The 22,891-nt window shown below is 53.0% G+C and overlaps 2 protein-coding genes across 40 annotated transcripts in view; one reads left to right on the forward strand and one right to left on the reverse strand.

The window, feature by feature from the left end:
* Positions 1–14,260, forward strand: LOC105497630 (BAG cochaperone 6). 39 transcript variants are annotated; one of them, XM_011768886.3, is made up of 26 exons: positions 1–261; positions 872–992; positions 3,360–3,477; positions 3,592–3,788; positions 4,019–4,072; positions 4,232–4,306; positions 5,156–5,391; positions 6,146–6,275; positions 7,058–7,255; positions 7,466–7,718; positions 8,064–8,141; positions 8,252–8,359; positions 8,473–8,585; positions 8,690–8,777; positions 9,546–9,832; positions 10,256–10,547; positions 10,714–10,883; positions 11,067–11,120; positions 11,227–11,329; positions 11,421–11,545; positions 11,711–11,857; positions 12,257–12,316; positions 12,756–12,899; positions 12,989–13,096; positions 13,646–13,792; positions 14,068–14,260. In XM_011768886.3, exons 2-26 carry the CDS (start codon positions 885–887, stop codon positions 14,161–14,163), a joined length of 3,489 nt encoding a protein of 1,162 aa, XP_011767188.1. In that variant the 5' UTR covers positions 1–261; positions 872–884; the 3' UTR covers positions 14,164–14,260. The 39 variants fall into 39 exon arrangements, with proteins under 39 accessions (XP_011767188.1, XP_070953359.1, XP_011767179.3 ...); XM_071097258.1 differs by having other exon boundaries at positions 8,693–8,777; XM_011768877.3 differs by having other exon boundaries at positions 1–237.
* Positions 14,078–22,891, reverse strand: part of LOC105497634 (proline rich coiled-coil 2A) — an 18,203-nt gene continuing 9,389 nt past the window's right edge. Inside the window, exons 15-31 of the mRNA XM_011768895.3 lie at positions 22,141–22,351; positions 19,945–21,807; positions 19,298–19,566; positions 18,959–19,089; positions 18,583–18,712; positions 18,392–18,477; positions 17,975–18,199; positions 17,680–17,820; positions 17,487–17,558; positions 17,203–17,370; positions 16,909–16,991; positions 16,538–16,748; positions 16,349–16,447; positions 16,012–16,224; positions 15,821–15,915; positions 15,633–15,723; positions 14,078–15,511 (exon numbers count right to left, since the gene is read on the reverse strand). Coding sequence (XP_011767197.2) covers positions 15,371–15,511; positions 15,633–15,723; positions 15,821–15,915; positions 16,012–16,224; positions 16,349–16,447; positions 16,538–16,748; positions 16,909–16,991; positions 17,203–17,370; positions 17,487–17,558; positions 17,680–17,820; positions 17,975–18,199; positions 18,392–18,477; positions 18,583–18,712; positions 18,959–19,089; positions 19,298–19,566; positions 19,945–21,807; positions 22,141–22,351 — 4,229 coding nt within the window. The 3' untranslated portion in view covers positions 14,078–15,370. The remainder of the gene's footprint in view (positions 15,512–15,632; positions 15,724–15,820; positions 15,916–16,011; positions 16,225–16,348; positions 16,448–16,537; positions 16,749–16,908; positions 16,992–17,202; positions 17,371–17,486; positions 17,559–17,679; positions 17,821–17,974; positions 18,200–18,391; positions 18,478–18,582; positions 18,713–18,958; positions 19,090–19,297; positions 19,567–19,944; positions 21,808–22,140; positions 22,352–22,891) is intronic.

Genomic DNA, 22,891 nt, shown 5'->3' on the forward strand with positions numbered 1-22,891 from the left:
ACACGCAGGCGTAGTACGGTCCCCCGGGCGACGGCGGTGGCGGCTCCTCTGGGTGCTCGGCTCCCTCCCACCTAGGCCGGCCCCGGCCCGACTCGCCCTCAGAAACTCACTGTTTGGGGCTGCGGACTTTCTCGTCGTGCCCCACAAAAGTAAAGCTTGGGGACCTGGGGGGAGCCGGAAGTATCGCCTCGAGATCCCCAAATACTATCGGGAAACGGAAGTGGCCGTCGGTGGCAGGTTTGGGGGAGACCGGAAGTGACGGTCCGTGGGGAAGTCGGGGGCGGAGCCGCGGGGTAGTGGGGGTGTGTGTGTGTTTGTGTGTTTGTATTTGGCTGTGGGTTAGTTGTGCTGCTCTGCTGGAACACCGTGGGAAGGCAGGAGACGCGGGCAGTCAGCTAGCAGGTCGGTGGCCCCGTGAGTGCCGTTTCGGGTCTAGAGAGTTAGGAGGGTTCGATGGGCGTGGCGCGCGTGCGCGAAACCACTTTCCCCGCAGAGTGTGGCGCGACCACCGCTTTCGCGTAGTCCCAGGATTTTCCGACCTCTGGGGTGCTTGTCCTGCCGTGACCGGTGATGACACTAGTCTCTGGTCTCGTGCTTCCTTCCTAATCTGACTGGCTCCACGCTTATTGTGATTGGCATCATGGAGCCCCTCCCACCTCTCGTCCTCCAGCTCCCTATGCCGTCGATCTCCTGCCCTTTTGTGTTTCTCTCCCTGCGCCCCAGAATCAGAGGGGGGATGGGGACAGGTGTGAATGTGTGTGTGTGTGTAGGAGAAACTTTTTAGGTATTGGGGCAGGGATTAACGCTAGGGAGTCTTCCGGGTACACTCTGCTGGGCAACAGCGGGCCTCCTTTCCTTCGTTCTTCTTTAGAGACCTGTCGGCCATGGAGCCTAATGATAGTACCAGTACCTCTGTGGAGGAGCCTGACAGCTTGGAGGTGCTGGTGAAGACGCTGGACTCTCAAACTCGGACCTTTATTGTGGGGGCCCAGGTGAGACAACTCAGTAGTTCTGGAAGACACCTTTAGCTTTTTTTCCTCGTTTAGGCTCCTTAGCCTGAGAGATGAGCCTGATTTTTGGTGATCAGATTTTCTTTCTTTTCTTTTCTTTTTTTTTTTTTTGAGATGGAGTCTCACTCTGTCTTCCAGGCTGGAGTGCAGTGGCGCGATCTTGGCTCACTGCAACTTCCACCTCCTATGTTCAAGCGATTCTCCTACCTCAGCCTCCTGAGTAGCTGGGATTACAGGTGTGTGCCACTATACCCAGCTAATTTTTGTATTTTTAGTAGAGACGGGGTTTCACCATGTTGGCCAGGCTGGTCTCGAACTCCTTACCTCAGGTGATCTGCCCTCCTCTGCCTCCCAGAGTGCTGGGATTACAGGCATGAGCCACCATACCTGGCCTCAGATTTTCTTTTTATTGATCCCTTCGTATTCCAGTCGAACGTTTTCTGATGTTTTGTGAGTGAAGCTGATTTTGTTCTGTCCTTCACATAGATAGAACTTAATGCAGAGGGAAATACAGAGGAAGGAAGATGTGTGTCATCATCACGGGTGGACCCCAGCCCAAAGGGACAGACATGGCTCTGGCCTTTGGGAAGGGAAACAGCACAGGGACCCTAAGCAAGTATGTGTTATTGATAGAAAGCAGTCAGGTTTATGCTGTGTTTTTAAAGGCTAGAAATCAGAACCCATACTGGAGATAGGTCCTTGATAGACTGTTGAGTGAAATTACTAATTTTGGTGTCACATCTTGAGTCTCTTGAGCTTAAAGCCTTGGACACAGTTATCTATGTCTTTTTTTTTTTTCCTGAGAGGGAGTTTCGCTCTTGTTGCCCAGGCTGGAGTGCAATAGCACAATCTCGGCCCACCGCAACCTCCGCTTCCCAGGTTCAAGTGATTCTCCTGCCTCAGCCTCCCTAGTAACTGGGATTACAGGCATGTGCCACCATGTCCGGCTAATTTTGTATTTTTAGTGGAGATGGGGTTTCTCCAAGTTGGTCAGACTGGTCTCAAACTCCTGACCTCAGGTAATCTGCCTGCCTCGGCCTCCCAAAGTGCTGGGATTATAGGCATGAGCCACCGCACCCGGCCCTAGCTATCTATGTCTTTATTTCTGTAATACTTGGAGACAAATTGCATGTGGGGTGGTCCATGGTTTTCTAAAACATGGTATTACCTGGATATAAGAAAGCTATGTATAGACTTGTGATTGGTTGTGTATAAACACTCTGGTACTTCCCAAGAGTCAGTCTCTAGTTAGGAAAAATATTTCTCTTTTTGCTACTTTTTTTTTTTTTTTTTTTGAGGTGGAATTTTGCTCTTGTTGCCCAGGATGGAGGGCTGGGGTGCAGTCTCAGCTCACTGCAACCTCTGCTTCCTGGGTTCAAGCGATTCTCCTGCCTCAGCCTTCCAAGTATCTGGGATTACAGATGTCCACCACTGCGCCCGGCTAATTTTTGTATTTTTGGTAGAGACAGGGTTTTACCATGTTGGCTAGGCTGGTCTCGAACTCCTGACCTCAGGTGATTCACCTGCCTCAGCCTCCCAAAGTGCTGGGATTACAGGTGTGAGCCACTGTGCCGGGACCTTTTTTGCTACTTTTTTATCTTCTTAGTCTTTCTTCATTCACCTGATTCCAGACCCCATCTTCTTTGTCATTTTTTAATCTTCGAAATCACAGGAGAGTCTGGTAAATAAACTTGTATCATTTTGTGTTTGGGAAGGGGTCACTGATGTTTCTAGACACATAGTCTCTTGGGAATTCCCATGGGAGCCAGACAGAAAATATAATGTCCAGGTGGTTTTTTGTTTTTCATCCGTGTTATTTTTCCTGGATCTATAACCTGAGCTTCATTTAGTTTATTAATTTAATTTTTTGAGATGGAGTCCCTCTCTGTCCCCCAGGCTAGAGTGCAGTGATGCGATCTTGGCTTACTGCAACCTCCGCCTCCTGAGTTCAAGTGATTCTCTTGCCTCAGCCTCCCTAGTAGCTGGGATTACAGGCACCCACCACCATGCCTGGATAATTTTTTTGGATTTTTTAGTAAAAAAGGGATTTCACCGTGTTGGCCAGGCTGGTCTCACACTCCTGACCTCACGTGATCTGCCTGCCTTGGCCTCCCAAAGTGTTGGGATTACAGGCGTGAGCCACCGTGCCCAGCCAAGTTTATTGTCTGTATTTTGACAGCTGTTACTTTAGTTTAAGGGTTTGCACAGTAATTATCTCACAGTCAAGACTAGTGGGTAGTGATTCTGGGGTAGTTTTTACACCTCACCTCCACAAGTTGGTTGTCTATCTGTGTTCTTCCTTTTTTTTCCATTCTTTCCATTCCTGTGCATGCCTCCTCTTCCTTTCAGATGAATGTAAAAGAGTTTAAGGAGCACATTGCTGCCTCTGTCAGCATTCCGTCTGAAAAACAACGGCTCATTTACCAGGGACGAGTTCTGCAAGATGATAAGAAGCTCCAGGAATACAGTAAGGGGACTGAGGAGGCAGTTCAGAGGTTGGGGCTGCTGTCTGGAGGGATGAACTGAGGCCATGGGTTTACCTGTTCATACTATGTTTCGGTGTGTGTCTATTTTTCTGCAGATGTTGGGGGAAAGGTTATCCACCTGGTGGAACGGGCTCCTCCTCAGACTCAGCTCCCTTCTGGGGCATCTTCTGGGACGGGGTCTGCCTCAGCCACTCATGGTGGGGGACCCTCGCCTGGTACTCGGGGGCCTGGGGCCTCTGTTCATGACCGGAATGCCAACAGCTATGTCATGGTTGGAACCTTCAATCTTCCTGTAAGCTTATGTTCCACAGGGGAGGGGTTTTGTGGATAGCTTTGGTTGTGGTAGCAACAGGGAATAAGATAGATGCTTCCATCTTTAGATTGGGTTCAGGGGGCGCTGTGGTGTGCTGTTGGTCTCAGTCTTTAAGGAGAAAAGAGGGCGGGGCTCCAGGGAATGAATTGGAGGTGTGGAGGTCTTAGTGTTGGCTTCTCCCAGAACAACTTCCCTTACCCTTTCCCCAGAGTGACGGCTCTGCTGTGGATGTTCACATCAACATGGAACAGGCCCCGATTCAGGTATTGAGGGGCCTCCGAGGGTCAGGGAAGGGGATCTGGGAGAAGGAGGCTGGGAGGTGGGTTGGACCTGACTGAGAGATGGCTGGGACCTGATTTAGTAGGTGGTAGAACTCATGGCTTCATCTGTAACCTACCCTGATCAACCTTCTCTCGTTGTAGAGTGAGCCCCGGGTACGGCTGGTGATGGCTCAACACATGATCAGAGATATACAGACCTTACTATCCCGGATGGAGGTAAGTGGGCAAGGTTGGCTAGGGTCTCTCCCCACCCTCCCTCTCCGTTTTCTCTCATCCTGGGGGTTGGGGCTTGACTGGCCACATCCACAGGGTTTGGCCTTCATAATGCAGTCTTCTCTGCAGCATTCATTATTCTGGGCAGAAGAAGTATCTTTGTGAGGCGCGCTCATTTCTGCCAATCCTCTGCCATACCTGCCTGGTATCCGGGGAGTTTGTCTCCGACTTGTCTCATGGCATCTCTTTTCAGTTAAAGGATTCCACATTCTTAACTTGTGGAGGCTGGGAAACCAACTTATGGAGGACAGGAAACCACAGTCTCTACTCTTTGTTAGAAAGTTATTTACAAATATTACAGATGCCGCGGCCAGGCATGGTGGCTCCTGCCTGTAATCCCAGCACTTTGGGTGGCCATGGCAGGGGGATAACCTGTGGTCAGGAGTTCGAGACCAGCCTGGCCAACATGGTGAAACCCTGTCTCTACTAAAAGTACAGAAATTAGCTGAGCGTGGTGGCACTCACCTGTAGTCCTGGCTACTTGGAAGGCTGAGGCAAGAGAATCGCTTGAACCTGGGAGGCGGAGGTTGCAGTGAGCTGAGATTGTGCTACTACACTCCAGCCTGGGCAACAGAGTGAGAGACTGTCTCAAAAAAAAAAAATTACAGATGCTTATTATGCATCTAATTTGTGTCAGTCTTATGCTAGTTGCTAGAGAGTTAGAGATACAATTGCAGAGCCATGCCTTCAGGGAGTCTAGTTAGGATACTTTCTCTGTCCAGTCTCCTGCAGAGTAATCTTCTGCAGCAGTCTTATCCTGCTTTTGGTATTCTGACTCTCCCCTACCTTCAGTGTCGAGGAGGACCCCAACCGCAGCATAGTCAGCCACCCCCGCAGCCACCAGCTGTGACCCAGGAGCCAGTAGCCTTGAGCTCTCAAACATCAGAACCAGTTGAAAGTGAAGCACCTCCTCGGGAGCCCATGGAGGCAGAAGAAGTGGAGGAGCGTGCCCCAGCCCAGAACCCGGAGCTCACTCCTGGTCCAGCCCCAGCGGGCCCAACACCTGCCCCGGAAACAAACGCACCCAAGTGAGAGATGGAGGGAATCTTTAGGGGGTGGGAAATCCTAAGTGAAGTATGGGGAGAAGAAAATGAACCATGGCAAGGGAGGGAAAGGATTACTTGGAGGTCTTAGTTGAAGGTTACCATTGAGGGGCGAGGAGGGGCTCTCTTGGTATAGGTAAATGACGCTAGGACAGGCAGCTGAGAAGAACTGCTCTCCCTACGGCAAGAAAATCCAAATAGTATCTCCTGAGCCTGATGAGAATTCTCTTCTCTGAGTTCACGTAGGCTTGCTCTTTTTCTTAGAATTAGTCTCTCACCATTGTAGGTGCAGGATTGTGGTGGAGAGGGTGGGAGAAGTTCATTTTCTTCTCCCCATCCTCTCATGGGTGGGAGTAAAGAATAGAAGCTTTGGCCCGGCACAGTGGCTTACGCCTGTAATCCCAGCACTTTGGGAGACCGAGGCGGGTAGATCACCTGAGGTCAGGAGTTCAAGACCAGCCTGGCCAACATGGTGAAACCCCGTCTCTACTAAAAAATACAAAAATTAGCTGGGTGTGGTGGTAGGCGACTTAATCCTAGCTACTTGGGAGGCAGAGGCAGGAGAATCGTTTGAACCCAGGAGGCGGAGGTTGAAAATAGAAGCTCTGCTGGTCCAGAGAAGGATTGGGCCAGGGCTCTGGGAGACCAGGGAGAAGGAGGGCACATGTGGTCCCTGTTGACTGTGAGGTTGGGAATCTGAGGAAAGTTTTGGCTCACTGCCCCTTGGGTTTGTCCACAGCCATCCTTCCCCTGCGGAGTATGTGGAGGTGCTCCAAGAGCTCCAGCGGCTGGAGAGTCGCCTCCAGCCCTTCTTGCAGCGCTACTACGAGGTTCTGGGTGCTGCTGCCACCACGGACTATAATAACAATGTGAGCCCTTTGATGGCCCTGCCCTTTCTCCTTAGCCCCAGTACTCCTAAAACAGAACAGGCTGAAATACAGATAACTCTTTCCCTCCCTCGAAAAACATTGCAACAGGGCCGGGTGCAGTGGCTCATGCCTGTAATTCCAGCACTTTGGGGGGCCAAGGTGGGCGGATCACCTGAGGTCGGGAGTTTGAGACCAGCTTGGCCAACATGGTGAAACCCCATCGCTACTGAAAGTATAAAAATTAGCTGGACGTAGTGGTGCACACCTGTAATCCCAGCTATTCAGGAGGCTGAGACAGGAGAATTGCTTGAACTCGGGAAGAGGAGGTTGCAGTGAGCCAAGATTTCATTACTGCACTCTAGCCTGGGTGACAGAGCGAGACTCTGTCTCAAAAAACAAACAAAACCACACACACATTGCAACAAAACAGTTTCCCTCTGAACCTGTAAGTGATTTTTTTCCTCCCTTACGGAGAAAGTGATAATCTTTTCTGTAACCACTGTCCTTGTACCCTTTGTGCCTTTGAATGAATTTAGAAGGTTTAAAGTAAAGGAAATCAGTATATGTTGACTTACTGATTCATTGTAGTGTTTCAATAGGATGTTTCTCATGTGAATAAGATGTAATTTATTCGCAAAGATTTGGTCTGCATATAAACTTATAAGGATATAACTGAAAGTTTTGGAGGACGTGGTATTCTTAGAAGGCATTATTGCTTTCATTAGTGAGATGGACTCCAGCTTGATATTTTCTGCCCTTTTGTGTTTGGCTGGGGTGTGCAGCACGAGGGCCGGGAGGAGGATCAGCGGTTGATCAACTTGGTAGGGGAGAGCCTGCGACTGCTGGGCAACACCTTTGTTGCACTGTCTGACCTGCGCTGCAATCTGGCCTGTGCGCCCCCACGACACCTGCATGTAGTCCGGCCTATGTCTCACTACACCACCCCCATGGTGCTCCAGCAGGCAGCCATTCCCATACAGGTGGGTTAGGGGGAGTCTGGCCTGAGGGAGAGTGAGGGGTGTTGATAGAGTGACCCAGGGTAGCTACTGGGCCTGAAGGAGGTTAGGAAAGGAGGAGACTTTGGAAACATGGTGATGGAGGCTGGGGATACTTCAGAGGTTTATTGTGAGGATTTCTTGGTTAGGCTTCTGTATTTTTCTCACTTCTGCCTGTCCATCTGTCTTTTTCAGATCAACGTGGGAACCACTGTGACCATGACAGGAAATGGGACTCGGCCCCCCCCAACTCCCAATGCGGAGGCACCTCCCCCTGGTCCTGGGCAGGCCTCGTCCACGGCTCCGTCTTCTACCAATGTCGAGTCCTCAGCTGAGGGGGCTCCCCCTCCAGGTCCAGCTCCCCCGCCAGCCACCAGCCACCCGAGGGTCATCCGGATTTCCCACCAGAGCGTGGAACCCGTGGTCATGATGCACATGAACATTCAAGGTGAGTTAGGATCAGTTGCTGGCGAGAAGAGTAGAATCAGCATGTTGAGGGAGGTTCATGTCGAGGTGTGAGGAAACAGGGTGGGGAAGGGAGAGGCCCATGCTGGTGGTGGTAGCCTGGGGACCAGAGCAGAAACTTTAGTAGATGGATGTGGGGGACGGGTTGCTTTGTTTTTGGAGATGTGTTTGCATGGTGAAGGGAGCACCTTCTCCCTGTTTAGATGGAGGGAAAAGCAGGCTTTCTGATTGGGGGATTATGGGCCTGAAGTATGCCTGATCTCAGTAGGATATAGTTAGGCCTTGGCCCTACCTACCTCAGGGCTACTCTCTCTGTCTCCCTGCCCAGATTCTGGCACACAGCCTGGTGGTGTTCCGAGTGCTCCCACTGGCCCCCTGGGGCCCCCTGGTCATGGCCAAACCCTGGGTAAGAGTGAGGGCATCAGGGCAGGCTGAGCTCTGGGTAGTGAAGGGGAAGGGCTGAGTGGGTGGGTTGAAGGGGTCCAGGTTCAAGGTTACATCAGACCCGCCCCCCAGGCTCCACCCTCATCCAGCTGCCCTCCCTGCCCCCTGAGTTCATGCACGCCGTCGCCCACCAGATCACTCATCAGGCCATGGTGGCAGCTGTTGCCTCCGCGGCCGCAGGTAATGACCTGGAAGGGGAGGCTTGGGAGGTGGGGCACAGTCCGTGGTGGCAGCTGGCTGGCAAGGGCCTGGCCCTCAGCCCTGTTCGGTCTCTTCTCTTCTGCCACCCACAGGACAGCAGGTACCAGGCTTCCCAACAGCTCCAACCCGGGTGGTGATTGCCCGGCCCACTCCTCCACAGGCTCGGCCTTCTCATCCTGGAGGGCCCCCAGTCTCTGGGACACTGGTGAGCAAGGGTTGGGGAGTTCTAGTGCGTAACAGTCTAGGGAGAGACTCCTGTGGTGGTGCATGGAAGGGCAGGTCTGAAGTCCTTCCTTGCTCTCTATCCAGCAGGGCGCCGGGCTGGGTACCAATGCTTCGTTGGCCCAGATGGTGAGCGGCCTTGTGGGGCAGCTTCTTATGCAGCCAGTCCTTGTGGGTGAGTTTTCATTCTTCCCCACTCAGACTTTAAATTCCTTTCCTAGTCTGCTTATTGGCACTTTCTAGTTCTTTCTGTATTTTCTTGGTTCCTGCTTTCCTGGAGTAGGGCTGCTATAGTGTCTTGTTTGTCTTTAGGTTTCAATGTTTTTCTTTTTTTGGCGGGGGATGGAGTCTCGCTCTGTCCACCAGGCTGGAGTGCAGTGGTGCAATCTTGGCTCACTGCAAGCTCCGCCTCCTGGGTTCAAGTGATTCTCCTGCCTCAGCCTCCTGAGTAGCTGGGACTACAGGTGCGTGCCACCACACCCAGCTAATTTTTTATATTTTTAGTAGAAACGGGGTTTCACCATGTTGGCCAGGATGGTCCCAATCTCTTGACCTCATGATCCACCTGCCTCGGCCTCCCAAGGTGCTGGGATTACAGGCTTGAGCCAGCGTGCCTGGCCAGCTTTTTTATTTTTTTTTGAGACAGAGTCCTGCTCTGTCACCCAGACTGGAGTGCAGTGGTGCAATCCAGTGAGTTATAGCTCACTGTAACCTTGAACTCCTGGGCTCAAATAGTTTTCCCACCTCAGCCTCCTGAGTAGCTAGCAGTACTAGCTTCTGGCTAGTAATTGTCTTTTTTTGTTTTTTGATAGAGATGGGGTTTTGCTATGTGGCCTAGATTCCTGGGCTCAAGCAGTTCTCCTGCCTTGGCCTCCCAGAGTTGCTAGGATTACAGCCGAGAGCCACCATGCTCAGCCCAGCTTTTTTCTTTTGGTTCTTACAGCTCAGGGGACTCCAGGAATGGCTCCACCACCAGCCCCTGCCACTGCTTCTGCCAGTGCTGGCACCACCAACACAGCTACCACAGCTGGCCCCGCCCCTGGGGGGCCTGCCCAGCCTCCACCCACCCCTCAACCCTCCACGGCTGATCTTCAGTTCTCTCAGCTTCTGGGGAACCTGCTAGGGCCTGCCGGACCAGGGGCTGGAGGGCCTGGTGTGGCTTCTCCCACTATCACTGTGGCGATGCCTGGTGTCCCTGCCTTTCTCCAGGGCATGACTGACTTCTTGCAGGTGAGTGGCTGGCTTGCCATTCACCTCACCCTTCCTGTCTCCTGGCCCAGCCAGGCAGTGGTACCTTCTTCCCATTATATAACCACTGGGTAAGAGCCCCTAGTGACACGTGGGGGAAGGGGCCCTGGGAATTCATTGACTCTGAACCCTTCATTTTAAAGATGAAGAAAATGAGGTTTAGAAAAAGAAAGTGTAGTAATTAGTGTCACTGCTTTCTGACAAACTGTTCAGAGGAAGAGGTAGGTAGTTGTGCTGCCTGACTCTGTTAAATACCTATCATATTTCTGCTCTAAGCAGTAAAGATCAGAATGTAAATCCCCATCTTCCCAGACCCATATGTTTGTGCCCTCTTGATGCCGTATTATTTCCCTATCTGCATTCTCACCTCAATCTTCTGTTCTTTGTTCCTTTTCTATTTGCCAGGCAACACAGACAGCCCCTCCACCACCCCCACCTCCTCCACCCCCACAACCTGCCCCAGAGCAGCAGACCATGCCCCCACCAAGCTCCCCTTCTGGTGGGGCAGGGAGTCCTGGAGGCCTGGGTCTTGAGAGCCTATCACCGGAGTTTTTTACCTCAGTGGTGCAGGGTGTGCTGAGCTCCCTGCTGGGCTCCTTGGGGGCTCGGGCTGGCAGCAGTGAAAGTATTGCTGCCTTCATACAACGCCTCAGTGGATCCAGCAACATCTTTGAGCCTGGAGCTGATGGGGCCCTTGGTGAGCAAAAGGGGGTGCTTTGGCTTGCTCCAGGAAGGGGCAGCCAGAGGAAGGTAGATGGCCTTGGTTTAGGGGTGTTGCCAAGGTGGGATGAGGTTGACACCTGGTTGTGGGTGGGCAAGCCAGGTGGTAAAGGCGATTGCTAACATCTGCCCCTGTCCTCCAGGATTCTTTGGGGCCCTGCTCTCTCTTCTGTGCCAGAACTTCTCTATGGTGGACGTAGTGATGCTTCTCCATGGGCATTTTCAGCCACTACAACGGCTGCAACCCCAGCTGCGATCCTTCTTCCACCAACACTACCTGGGTGGTCAGGAGCCCACCCCCAGTAACATCCGGGTAAATGAAGGCCAGGGGCCCCAGAGCTCTCCTCCTTTGCACATTTTATTCCTTGTTTCTGACTGCTTCTCTGCCAGGTAAAGCTCCAATTGCCCCCACACAAGCCCTGGACTTGTTGGGGTCAAGGTGGAAGTCTTGGGAGGACTGAGGCTTTGAACTAAACCTGTTCTGTTTCCTCCGCAGATGGCAACCCACACATTGATCACGGGGCTAGAAGAGTATGTGCGGGAGAGTTTTGTGAGTAACCCTTCTCTATTCCCCTCCTCTCCTGGGTCTGGTCAAGGCAGCTGCCTCCTCCGTTCCCAGTCTTACGATTCCTGTTTTTGTGTATCTTGTCTCTCAGTCCTTGGTGCAGGTTCAGCCAGGTGTGGACATCATCCGGACAAACCTGGAATTTCTCCAAGAGCAGTTTAATAGCATTGCTGCTCATGTGCTGCATTGCACAGGTCAGTGGCTGGCCAGGCTGGGGCAAGTGGGGCCTGTTGGATGTGCAGGGCTGCCATGTGCCAGCATTCCCTCATTGTGTTTTGCCCACAGATAGTGGATTTGGGGCCCGGTTGCTGGAGTTGTGTAACCAAGGCCTGTTTGAATGCCTGGCCCTGAACCTGCATTGCTTGGGGGGACAGCAGATGGAGCTTGCTGCTGTTATCAATGGCCGAATTGTAAGCACCACCTAGCCCCAGGTCCTTAGCCTTTTGTTTCCTGAGGTTTCCATTCTCTGCAGTTTTCATTTTTGTTTTCTAAACTGATGTTCTATACCCCAGATCTAATATATTAGGAAAGGTGGTTGAGGGTTTTATGTTCTAAATCTGCTTTCTGCCCCTCAGCGTCGTATGTCTCGCGGGGTGAATCCCTCCTTGGTGAGCTGGCTGACCACTATGATGGGACTGAGGCTTCAGGTGGTACTGGAGCACATGCCCGTAGGTCCTGATGCCATTCTCAGATACGTTCGCAGGGTTGGTGATCCCCCCCAGGTAAGGGACCTGTTGGGCAGTGGGGTCAGGGTACTTGAGAGAACTGGAGAGATCTGAGAGGAAATATGTTGTTGTTTTTTTTTATTGAGACAGAGTCTTGCTCTGTTGCCCAGGCTGGAGTGCAGTGGCACGATCTTGGCTCACTGCAAGCTCCGCCTCCTGGGTTCACACCATTCTCCTGCCTCAGCCTCCCGAGTAGCTGGGACTACAGGCGTCCACCACCACGCCCGGTTAATTTTTTTTTTTTTATTTTTAGTAGAGATGGGGTTTCATCGTGTTAGCCAGGATGATCTCGATCTCCTGACCTCGTGATCCGCCCGCCTCGGCCTCCCAAAGTGCTGGGATTACAGGCGTGAGCCACCATGCCCAGCCAAAATATGTTGTTCTTTAATTTCACAGCCTCTTCCTGAGGAGCCAATGGAAGTTCAGGGAGCAGAAAGAGCTTCCCCTGAGCCTCAGGTACTCGGGAGAGGGGGAGGTTGAGGGGCCAGATAATGTGGAGTGGAGGGCTGGGGGAGAAAGGTTTGGAGGTGGCCGGGCGCGGTGGCTCAAGCCTGTAATCCCAGCACTTTGGGAGGCCGAGACGGGCAGATCACGAGGTCAGGAGATCGAGACCATCCTGGCTAACACAGTGAAACCCCGTCTCTACTAAAAAAAAGACAAAAAAACTAGCCGGGCGAGGTGGTGGGCACCTGTAATCCCAGCTACTCGGGAGGCTGAGGCAGGAGAATGGCGTAAACCCGGGAGGTGGAGCTTGCAGTGAGCTGAGATCCGGCCACTGCACTCCAGCCTGGGCGACAGAGCGAGACACTGTCTCAAAAAAAAAAAAAAAAAAAAAAAAAAAGGTTTGGAGGCTAAAAATTCTGAAGCCTGGCTCTTCCCACCATCTGACACCCAGCGGGAGAATGCTTCCCCAGCCCCTGGAACAACAGCAGAAGAGGCCATGTCCCGAGGTCCACCTCCTGCTCCTGAGGGGGGCTCCCGGGATGAACAGGATGGAGCTTCAGCTGAGACAGAACCTTGGGCAGCTGCAGTCCCCCCAGTAAGTGTCAGGAAGTAATCCAGTGATCCAGTGGGTCAAGGCAGCTGAAAGTCAAGGGCATTACTACTTTCTCATCTTTTCCTCCCCAGGAATGGGTCCCTATTATCCAGCAGGACATTCAGAGCCAGCGGAAGGTGAAACCGCAGCCCCCTCTGAGTGATGCCTACCTCAGTGGTATGCCTGCCAAGAGACGCAAGGTTGGTTTTCCTCTTCCCTAAGCCTCTCTCTCTATCCAGGTTTCCCCGTCATGCCTGGAATTAAACTATTTAGAGATGGTAGGAGCTCTTGTTATTCAGTCTCCCCTCCCCTCCCCTCCTTTAATGAGGAAACTTTTCTGGGATTCAGACTTGCTCTTGGTTGTTGCATAACCATACAGGACTTGACAGTCTGTTTGCTAGCAGTCCTGTATTGGTTCCTCAGCTGCCTAATCCCCATGTGCTTAGATCCCATTTTCCTTTAAGGTGGGTTTCCTCTTGTGAATTATCTAGCTCTGAATCTCAGATAGCTTGATCCCTTCTGCCTCTCATTTTGAAGAGCACGTTCAAGCACATTCACTTTGGTTTTGGCTGGAGCCAAGGGGAATTAGGAAGGCATTTCTGCTGTAAAAACCACATCCTGGACTCTATTTCCCCTCTCTCCACTAGCATGGAGACTCAGTGGAGTGGTTGACTCATGGAAAGGGTGAGCCGGATGGTGGCACTGGATCTGACGTTGATCCTCTTTTCCCTCCCAACCCCGTCCCCCAGACGATGCAGGGTGAGGGCCCCCAGCTGCTTCTCTCAGAGGCTGTGAGCCGGGCAGCTAAGGCAGCCGGAGCTAGGCCCCTGACGAGCCCCGAGAGCCTGAGCCGGGACCTGGAGGCACCAGAGGTTCAGGAGAGCTACAGGCAGCAGGTGCCCCCACCTTGAAGCAGAATAGGGATGGTCTAGTGGGAGGGGTTGGGCTAGGGTCCCTCTTCCCTGGATCCCTTCAACGATGAACTGGTCACCCTGGTGCTACCATTTGTTTTCCCCTTTGGCATCTGGGAAGGCTTGACAATGCCACCCCGGGCTATTTGCAGTGTGCTTGGTGGGGGAAATGTTAGCTTCTGAGGGATGGCCTTGTTTGCTTGCTGGGATCATAGGGACTTGGCCAGTGTTTCTTCAACCTGCTTGCTTTTTCTCTTTAGCTCCGGTCTGATATACAAAAACGACTGCAGGAAGACCCCAACTACAGTCCCCAGCGCTTCCCCAATGCCCACCGGGCCTTTGCTGATGATCCTTAGCTCTTTGCTCTATGGCCCTTCCTCATCAGGGGACCGTTTCCCCCCTTCACAGTATTTAAGAAATAAAAGTCGGATTTTTCTGGCTGCTTTCTCTCTACATTGTCTCTATTAAGTAGTGTGAGTCCCTTAATCTTGTGTGAACTTGTTTTTTAAATTAATACTTCCTTGGAGTACCAGAAATCTTGTATCTCGTGAGCATATGGACACTTTTGTTCACCCAGCACGCTGAATTGTACAAACCAGTTTTGATTTTTTTTTTTGTGAAAGCACTTTATATGTAAATAAAAGACCCGTATTTTGAGTTGGGAGCATATTCCAGGTGCATGCTAGGATAGAGCTCTCAAATCAGTCATCAAAGTTTCTGAGCAGCTGCAGACCTACGTGTAGTCTTAGCATAACTAGCATGCAATGTTACCATGTGAAATCCCACTTAGTTTGACAGTGCTGCAATTGGTCTATCCAATTCAAAGAGCCCCTTAAATGTGCTCCAACATTGAGGCCTTAACAGAGATTTCCCCTTAGTTCATCATAAAGGACCAAAGTCCCATGGCTGCAAATTCTTTGCTAGTCTCTCTGAGATGCAGTTGATGTCCGTTCTCACCCCCCATCCCCTACCCTGGCTAGTTAAACATCGCATAAGCTTAGCAGATTCCACCTAGACCTCTTGGAACATGAGCTCACAGGTCTGCTGGAGAATCCATGTGAAGACGCTGGTTGATAATCCAGTAATGTTACAGACGTCTCACCAAGGCCCCAGATAGCAAAGGGAGCCATATTGGGACCAGCCCAGGTGTCAGGTGCAGACTGATAACCAGTTGACCTCACTGGCACAAAAAAGATTTATCCAGCTGAGCTCAGCCCAAATTCCTGAGTCACAAAAATTTAAAGATCCAATATGATGGTCATGTTTTTAGTTTCAACAGCTCTCTGGAATGGAACGAATATTTCCCTGACTGAAACTACAGATCACTAAGCACCATGCTTTTAAGACAATGCCAACAACCCATCCCCCAAATCACTGTAGAACTTTTTTTTAAATCCTTTTATTACTCTTTTTTAACAAACAGCCCCAGGGACAGGGACCAGGGGAAGGGGAAGGAGGGGAAGTGAGGCCCCAGCCCCACAACCCCTCCCCCCCACCCCTTTCCCCCTTATATATTTATAATCTATATACAAGCCCCGGGGGTAGGGGGCAAGAGGAACTCCCTCAGCGGGGTGGGGGCAACCCAGGCTCCTTGTCCCCTCGGGACCCAGGCTCCTCTGCCCGTCTAGAGGGCCCTTCTCGAGAAGGCGGCCCTGTCCGCTCCCAAGGCTTAGGTATCCAGCGCAGGGCATCTGGTGGGGAGGCCTAGAGGACAGGCGTGTGTTAAACAGTGAGTCATAGTGGGAGGTCAGGGATGGGATGGAAGGACAGGAAATCAGGTGGCAACTCCAATTTAGAGCTGGGGCCACAGGGGTTTCTCCTTTACCTGCTGGTAAAGGTCGATGCGCTGGGTGCGGAAGACTCCACTGTAGGTGGAAGGCGGGGCCTTGAGACGGGAATTGAGGCCAGAGAAGGACCTAAGAGAAGAAGGACATCTAAGGCACGCCCAGGATCCAGACCCTGGTCCCAAAGTAAGGAAGCACTTGGAAAGTCCACATCCCTATTCCCTTTCACCTTCCAGTTGGGGGAGTCCGTGATGACCCAGGTCCCCCAAGATTGCTGCTCAGTTTTTGATAATCCTGGAACGGCTTTAGTTCCACTGGATGCAGCTGAGGGAAGAAAAATCATGAACTCCCTGCCTTGAAATACAGAATCCCTACTCCTAAATCTTGGCACTCCCTAGCCCCTCAGTTGCTGTACCTTACCTCTGCTCGCCCCAAGCTAGCAGGGAAGGGCCTGGCAGGTGAAGGCAGCACCCGAGTAGCAGGAGCAGGTGGGGGCCGCACAGCCAGGCTTGGGGGCTGCAGAGCAGGGCCCACAGGTAACAGAGAAAGGGGAGGTGGAGCAGGAGGTGGTGCTGGCGGCAGGGAGCCAAAGTTCACCACAGGCAGCTGTGAGTCTACCATGGGTAGAAGCATCTGTAACAAGAAATTTGGGTGTGCATGTTGGGGGCAGGAAGGAATGTCAGAAAACCAGGGAAAATCAAAGCCAGTGATTGGACAGAGAAATCAAATGAAAGGGAAGTGAGAAGATACAATATACCTGCTGGGCAGGAGCCCCTGAAGGGAGAAAGCCACTTTGGCCACCAGGCTGCAGAGGAGTAGAATAAAAATCCGAAGGGGACGGCAGATCCTGGCGTACCTGTTGGGAAATGGGAAGAAATACATCAACCCCTACAAAATCGTTCTCCCCACCCTATCCCCCAATATCTAACACCTGCCCCTCTCTTACCTGAAGCAACGATGTGTCGGGCAAAGGACTGGGGCAGAAAGCCGGAGAGTAGAGGAAGGAAGGTGGAGGGTAGAGAACTCCTCCAGCCGGCAACTTCCCCAGCTCTGCAGCTTGCAGTGTGGAGAAATCCAGAAACTGGCCCTTGAGAGCTACCCCAGAGAGCAGTGCCGAGGGAGGGGCTGGGCCGGGGGGTAGGTATAGGGGCTGTGATCTGGAAAGAAATTGTGGGGAGAAAAGCTGTTAGGAAGCCAGAGTCCTAGCAATGCCTTAAGTCCACTAGCTTCTGGTACCCTAGAACTGTGTCTTCCCCTTCTCTCTCCCCTGAAACACATCTCCAAGTACTTCTGTGGTCCACAGGTATTGGGTCTTACCTGTAAGGGTGCAGTGAGGGTGTCCCAGGGCGGAAGCCTCCACTGTTTGGATGTAATTGAGAGTCCATGGCTCCCCCAGAGATCTGCAGAAGAGTAGGGTTGAAACATCTTTAATATCTGTGGTCAAGAAAAGATCACCATCCCACCCATAGCAGCAGAACGCAGGGACAAAAATGATGTCACAAAGTGGTATTTCACAACTCTACAACATAGAAAGGCTTGATTATAAATACGTACCAGGCAGAAAAAAATGATTATTTACTGAAGGGGTCATGCAATGGGAAGTGGGGCTACCTGAGAACTGGAAGGCCCAGCACTGCCATAGAAGACCTCAGGATACAGACGCTGGCCTGAGGAGGGGGGCTCCGGGCCACAGTGCCCAGAACCCAGGTTCTTGGATTGTGGCTCAGCAGAGGCAGCAGCACTGGGAAGCAGCTCCCAGTCTCTTGATACAGGAATGGCCTGGGAAGGAAAGGCCTTGTGGAGAGGGATGTCTGGCATCCTGGATGCCCTGGTCACTCCCAGCAATCTTCTCCGGCAATCTTGGGCCTTTCCACCAAATTCTTACTCCCACTTACCTCAGTGACTGATGCTGTTAGCTCCTTCTCTGCTTTCAAGCTGTCTCCTACCACTAGGCGTAAGTCCGAGTCCTGTGATCACAACAAGGCAGGAGACATTGTCCCATGACAGACATGCGTCCTCTATGTCCCACCTTTAGTCCGTTCCTTCTCTCCACCCAACTCAGGACACCCATATCCAGCCCACACAGACCTTGTCACTAGTGTCAAACTGGACTGGGGGACCAGGTAGATGGGATGGCCGAATGGGGCCAGGCTCTGTGCCTCGGTCTGTACGCTGTGATCGTTCTGTGCCAATGGGGCCAGGGGGCAGAGGCTGCTCCCGGGGCAGCTCCTGGATTGGGCATACAGTAAAGTGGGTTGGGGGAGAGGAAGGGAAATCTAAATTGGAATGCCCACAACACACACGCAGAGGGAAAAAGCAGAAAAAGGTAGGGCCAAAGTCAGATTCCTAGAAACATTCCCCTTATCCTTTTTTAGTCTTTTACCTTTCTGTCCCCATCGTGGGGGGCAGGTGGCGGTCTCCTAGGAGGTTCAGAGCCAGGTGGACCCTCACAAGGAACAGCATTCAGGGGTGAGGGGCCTCCAGGCCTCTTGGGGGGTCCCTCTGCTGCCCCCTTGAGTCCTCCATCAGGGGAACTTCGCTGGCTGCAGGGACCTGATGACACCTGAGAATCCCCACTCAGGTCCACCCCACTGTCAGACTGACTCATCTGAGAGGAGTGGAGAAGGAGTTAGTTAAGTCAGGGTAGAAAGCACCCCAATACCTGACTGATGCACACAGATAAACTGCAGAAGGGACAACCAAGTGAGAGAACAGCTCCAGACTCAACCCAGAGCAAGTGGGGGAGTATGGCCAGTGCTCAAAGAAGTCCCAGCTCAGACACCCTCCCACCCTCACTCACCTCTGTGCCAGCCACATCCTCGAAAGGACTCAGGGGCTCCATCCAAGGCTCCATGGAGCTGGGCCGATAACTCTTTCGGCTAGTGGCTGGAGAAGGGAGCACCAACCAGAAGACAAGTGAGAGATGATAGCTCAGAAGCCCATCTCATTCTTAACCCTTCTACCATAGTCCTTTCACTCAGTTTTACTCACCAGTATGTAAACGGTTCCAGATGTGAGGGGTCAGGGCCTCTGTGCCTGTATCTCTGGACTCTGCCTGAGGGCCTGGGCCCTCAGGCTTAGAGCCCAAGAATCCAGAGCTATGAGGAGGTGGCAAAGATTCCTACGGATGAGAAGGGCCAGAGGCAAAACATGAATTGGGTGGGAACTGGGAATTATAGGAAGCCAGGACAGAGTGGGGTGACACAGTGTGTGGCGTGAGGCAACAAGGGAGACACGTGGGAGACTAATACTGAGAATTCTGGAGTAAAAACAGTGAAAAACAGGAAAGAGAACGGAGAAAACATAACCAACAAGAATCTTCACGAGTAAGAGTGCAGCGAAGCACAATCTCAAACCCATTCTTTACCTCCTGTAGCAGCTCTGGTTTTCTGGGAGGCCGCTCCCGACGTTTAGCGGGAAAGGGACTAACCCGGGCAGAATCCCGAGGAGTCCCACCCACCCCTCTCACCATTGGACCTGGCTCCTCAAAGTGGGGGTCTGGGGAAGAGAAAAAGTGTCAGCATCTGCCTGGCTCTGCCACTGACCCTAACTTCTTCCCTACTCCATCTCCCAATCCTTCTACCCTTGCTCCCTGCAGAAACCGACTGAGCAGCAGGGCCCCTAGGCCAGGTTCTCCACCCACTCCCTCCAGCACTTGACCTTCTCTGGGGATGGAGATATTCCCACCATAACCCCTCCAGCTTACCAGAACTGAGGCCGTTGTTGACCCTCTGGGGCTCATACCGGGTTGGGGGCCTAGGAGAGGGGCCCTGAGGGGTTTGGGGAGGTCCAGGCTTGTGCCTTGGGTGCCCCCCTGGTGCAGTTACACTCCCTTGACGGCTACTAAGCTGGGCCAGAGCCTGTTGGATGCCAGCAGGGTTGCTGTGGATAACTTGGTCCAGGCGGAAGACAGCAGAACTGCTGGGAGGTGGGGGAGGCAGGGGAAGCCCCGGGGGACGCTCCTCTGGAGGACGACTGGAGAAAACAAGAGCAGTAGCTCCAGTATCCACTAAATCGTTACTTTTTCCCACAAGTTAAGTTTCCCAACTTCTGCTTACAACCTATTCTCTTCCCTATTAAAGTCCAGGTGTTTCTGAGTCCTTCTAAGGGTTCCTATGTGTACAGGGACACAAAGTGGAAAGCAAAGAACCAGGAATAAATATATACGTGGCTGTTCTTGACTCCATCACCTTACCAACTGCTTTCCAGTTGCCTTAGCCAGACGCGGAAATCTTACTAATTCTAGAGTCCATGGCCACAACCTCCACTACACCCAAACTTACCTTTCCCTCAGGTTTTTTCCCCCTCCTCCAATTTTTAAACCACAATAAATTTAAGTTTGTCTCTACCCACCTTCGGTTCTTGGGAGAGGGCCAGCTCCTCTTGTCTCCTCGTCCTGGCCCGGTCCTTCCTCCAGGACCCGCACCGCCTCCTCCACTGCTGCTGCCACTGCTGCCAGCCTTGCCCCCTGGGCCAGGGCGCCGGTTCTGCCGTTCCATGCCTGGCCGCTGACTTGAGAAGCTCCGTTTACTCAAATCCTTGGCTCTCTGGCTCAGATCTCCGCGGGACATGGCTGAAATACCTGGTACAGCTCCACCTCCACCTCCCCCAGGAGTTCCCACAGCCTTGGGTGTTAGCAGTGCTGGTGGGGGTGCCTCTTTGTCCCCTCGGCGCTCACTGGCAAAGTCACTGCTCTCTGATGCAGTCTCCCATTCCTCATTGGCTTGGTCTGAGTTCTGGTTTGACAGATCAGGAGACTTGGCAGCTGCCCGGCGAGGTGGTGGGGCCACTGTGACTGTTGTGAGGGCCTCCTCAGGTCCAGGAGTGGAGGCTGGAAGGGTTAAGGAGGGCTTGCCCTCAGACCCCCTTGCAGCATTTTCCCGTTCCTGTTTCAGCCTCCGGAAACGAGGTGGTTTATCCTGCTGCTGAGCCCTCCCATGTCGCCTCCTTCGGGGTCGCTCCCCGTCTTCCATGCCCACGTTGCTGCCTCCACTGCTGCCTCCGCGCGCCACGGGGGACAGAGGCCCTGGGATCAACTTCTCTTTCAAAGGCTCCTTACTTGGTGGCAAAGGGCCTGTGGGAGGTTTCTTGGGAGCCAGAGACTTGGCTGGAGGGCTCCAGCCGGGGCAGACTTGAGGAGGGGGCCTCCCTCCTCCTCGGCCCCGGCGAGATGGCACCCCTCTGGGAGTGAAGACTCGCCCACCCCGGGCAGTAAAGCGGGCTGGGGCTGGTGAAGGTGGGGCTCCTGGTGGTGGGGGAGCAAGAGGGACCTGAGTGAGTGTTCCCTCCTTGGGTGGGGGGGCCTCCTTGTCTGAGGGAGCCAGATCACTCTCATGGGTCTCACTGCCTGTTTCCGAGCCCCGCTGCCGGCGCCGCTTGGGGATTTCCTCATACTCTGAACCCTCGCTCCGTGTCTCACTGGCAGTGCGGCCTCGGGGAGCAGGAGGGTGGTTTGGTCCCCCCGTCCCACCTCCACGCCCATCATCTCCTCGAAACTCTCGGTAACTGCGGAATTCCCGGCTTCGGGCTCCCCGCCCCCGTCCCCCATAGGTCCCCCGAAAACCCCTCCCTCTGGCAAAATACTCGCCTCGGCCCCGACCCCGGCAAGAGGTAGGACCCACTCTTTCATAGGAATAGTCCCTCCGAAGCCTTGGGGCAGGGGAAAGATTCCCATTGGGTGGGGTCTCCTTGGGGCCCCCGAGCTTCCCCTTGGCTATCTTGAGTGGGTCTGGCTTTGGGGCTTTGGGGGTTTCATCCCCCTGTTCGAGAGGCTTGGGAGGCAGCTCTTCAACTTTTGTAGGTGGTGGTGGTTTCTTTATAGGCCCAGCCCGGCGGGGTGGGGCCCCTGGCTCCTCTGGAGGGATTCCACGACGACTGCTGCCTGGACGAGGGCCCCAGCGGGTCTCTGTGCGACTCTCTCTGCGGGGTGGCGGGGGACCCTGGCCTCCACTTCCAACTCCGCGGGCAGGCTTTCGGCCTGCTTCTGGCCCTGTCAGCTGTGCAGTCTCCTCCTTAGGGGGCTCCTTCTTGGGAGGCTGAGTTTGTATCTTGGCCCCTTCATCACTGCCTGGGGGCCAGGGGAGAGGACGGGGCCCTGGGGGAGCTGGTTCCTCCAGAGGAAAGCGAGAGACTGGGGGCCCAGGGGCTCCATTCTCAGGAAAGCCTGGATAACTGGCCAGATAGGGTGGTGGGGGAGGTACTGGAGGAGTCTCGCTCCTGAAGAGACAGACAGAAAGAATGAAAGTAAGTATCTCAGGAAAACCAGAACTAGGTGGGAAAAGAACACTTTATTATGATCTAGACTCTCTTTTACTGTTTTTCTGTTTTGGCAGAGATGGCATCTAGTTGCCCAGGCTGATCTCATACTGCTGGGCTCAAGCAATCTTCTTGCCTCAGCCTCCCAAAATGCTGGGATTACAGGGATGAGCTACTGCATCTAGCCTCTCCTTTCCTGTTCATCCCTATCCCTACCACTAACCCAAAGTACCTTTCTCCCAGGCCTAGATCCTTTCACTATGAACTCACCCATTTCTCATGACCAAGACTCACCTCATCCCCTTGTCATCCTCATCTGCAGCCTGGCGCAGTGGTGAGGTAAGTGGGCGGGGGTCAGTGGGTGTGGCGGTGAAAACATCTCCTACCCAGGCCAACTTTGGATCCACCGGTGGAGTGCCCCGTTCCCGTAACATAGCAGGTGCATGACGGTCAAATGGCTCTGAGCTTGAGCCCCCACTGTCTGAGCGCTCTCGGGGAACTAGGCCTGAAGAAACCAAAGAAAAAGAAAAATAATCCTATTCATGTCACAGGCCCTCCAGCCCAAAAAGCATCTCTCCAATCTAGTCCTCCCTGTCAAGTCAGCTCATCCATCTCTTGTTCCCAGTCGGTCTGGGCCTTGCCTGCTCTTGTATAACAAGATTATCCACTCAGCTTCGCTACAAGAGAATCAACCCACCCCAAATAAATCCTAGCAAATGAAGGACCACTCCTTCTTTCCTTTCATTCATTCCTTCGTTTTTGAGATGGAGTTTTGCTATTCATTCCTTTGAGATGGAGTTTCACTCTTGTTGCCTAAGCTGGAGTGTGATGGCACAATCTTAGCTCACTGCAACCTCCGCCTCCTGGGTTCAAGCGATTCTCCTGCCTCAGTCTCCCGCTACAGGCGAGTGCCACCACGCCCGGCTATATTTTTTGTATTTTTAGTGGAAACAGGGTTTCACATTAGCCAGGGTGGTCTCAAACTCCTGAACTCAGGTGATCTGCCTGCCTTGGCCTCCCTAAGTGCTGGGATTACAGGCGTGAA

The sequence above is a fragment of the Macaca nemestrina genome, chromosome 5, assembly GCF_043159975.1.
Source record: "Macaca nemestrina isolate mMacNem1 chromosome 5, mMacNem.hap1, whole genome shotgun sequence".
NCBI classification, from domain to species: Eukaryota; Metazoa; Chordata; class Mammalia; order Primates; family Cercopithecidae; genus Macaca; species Macaca nemestrina.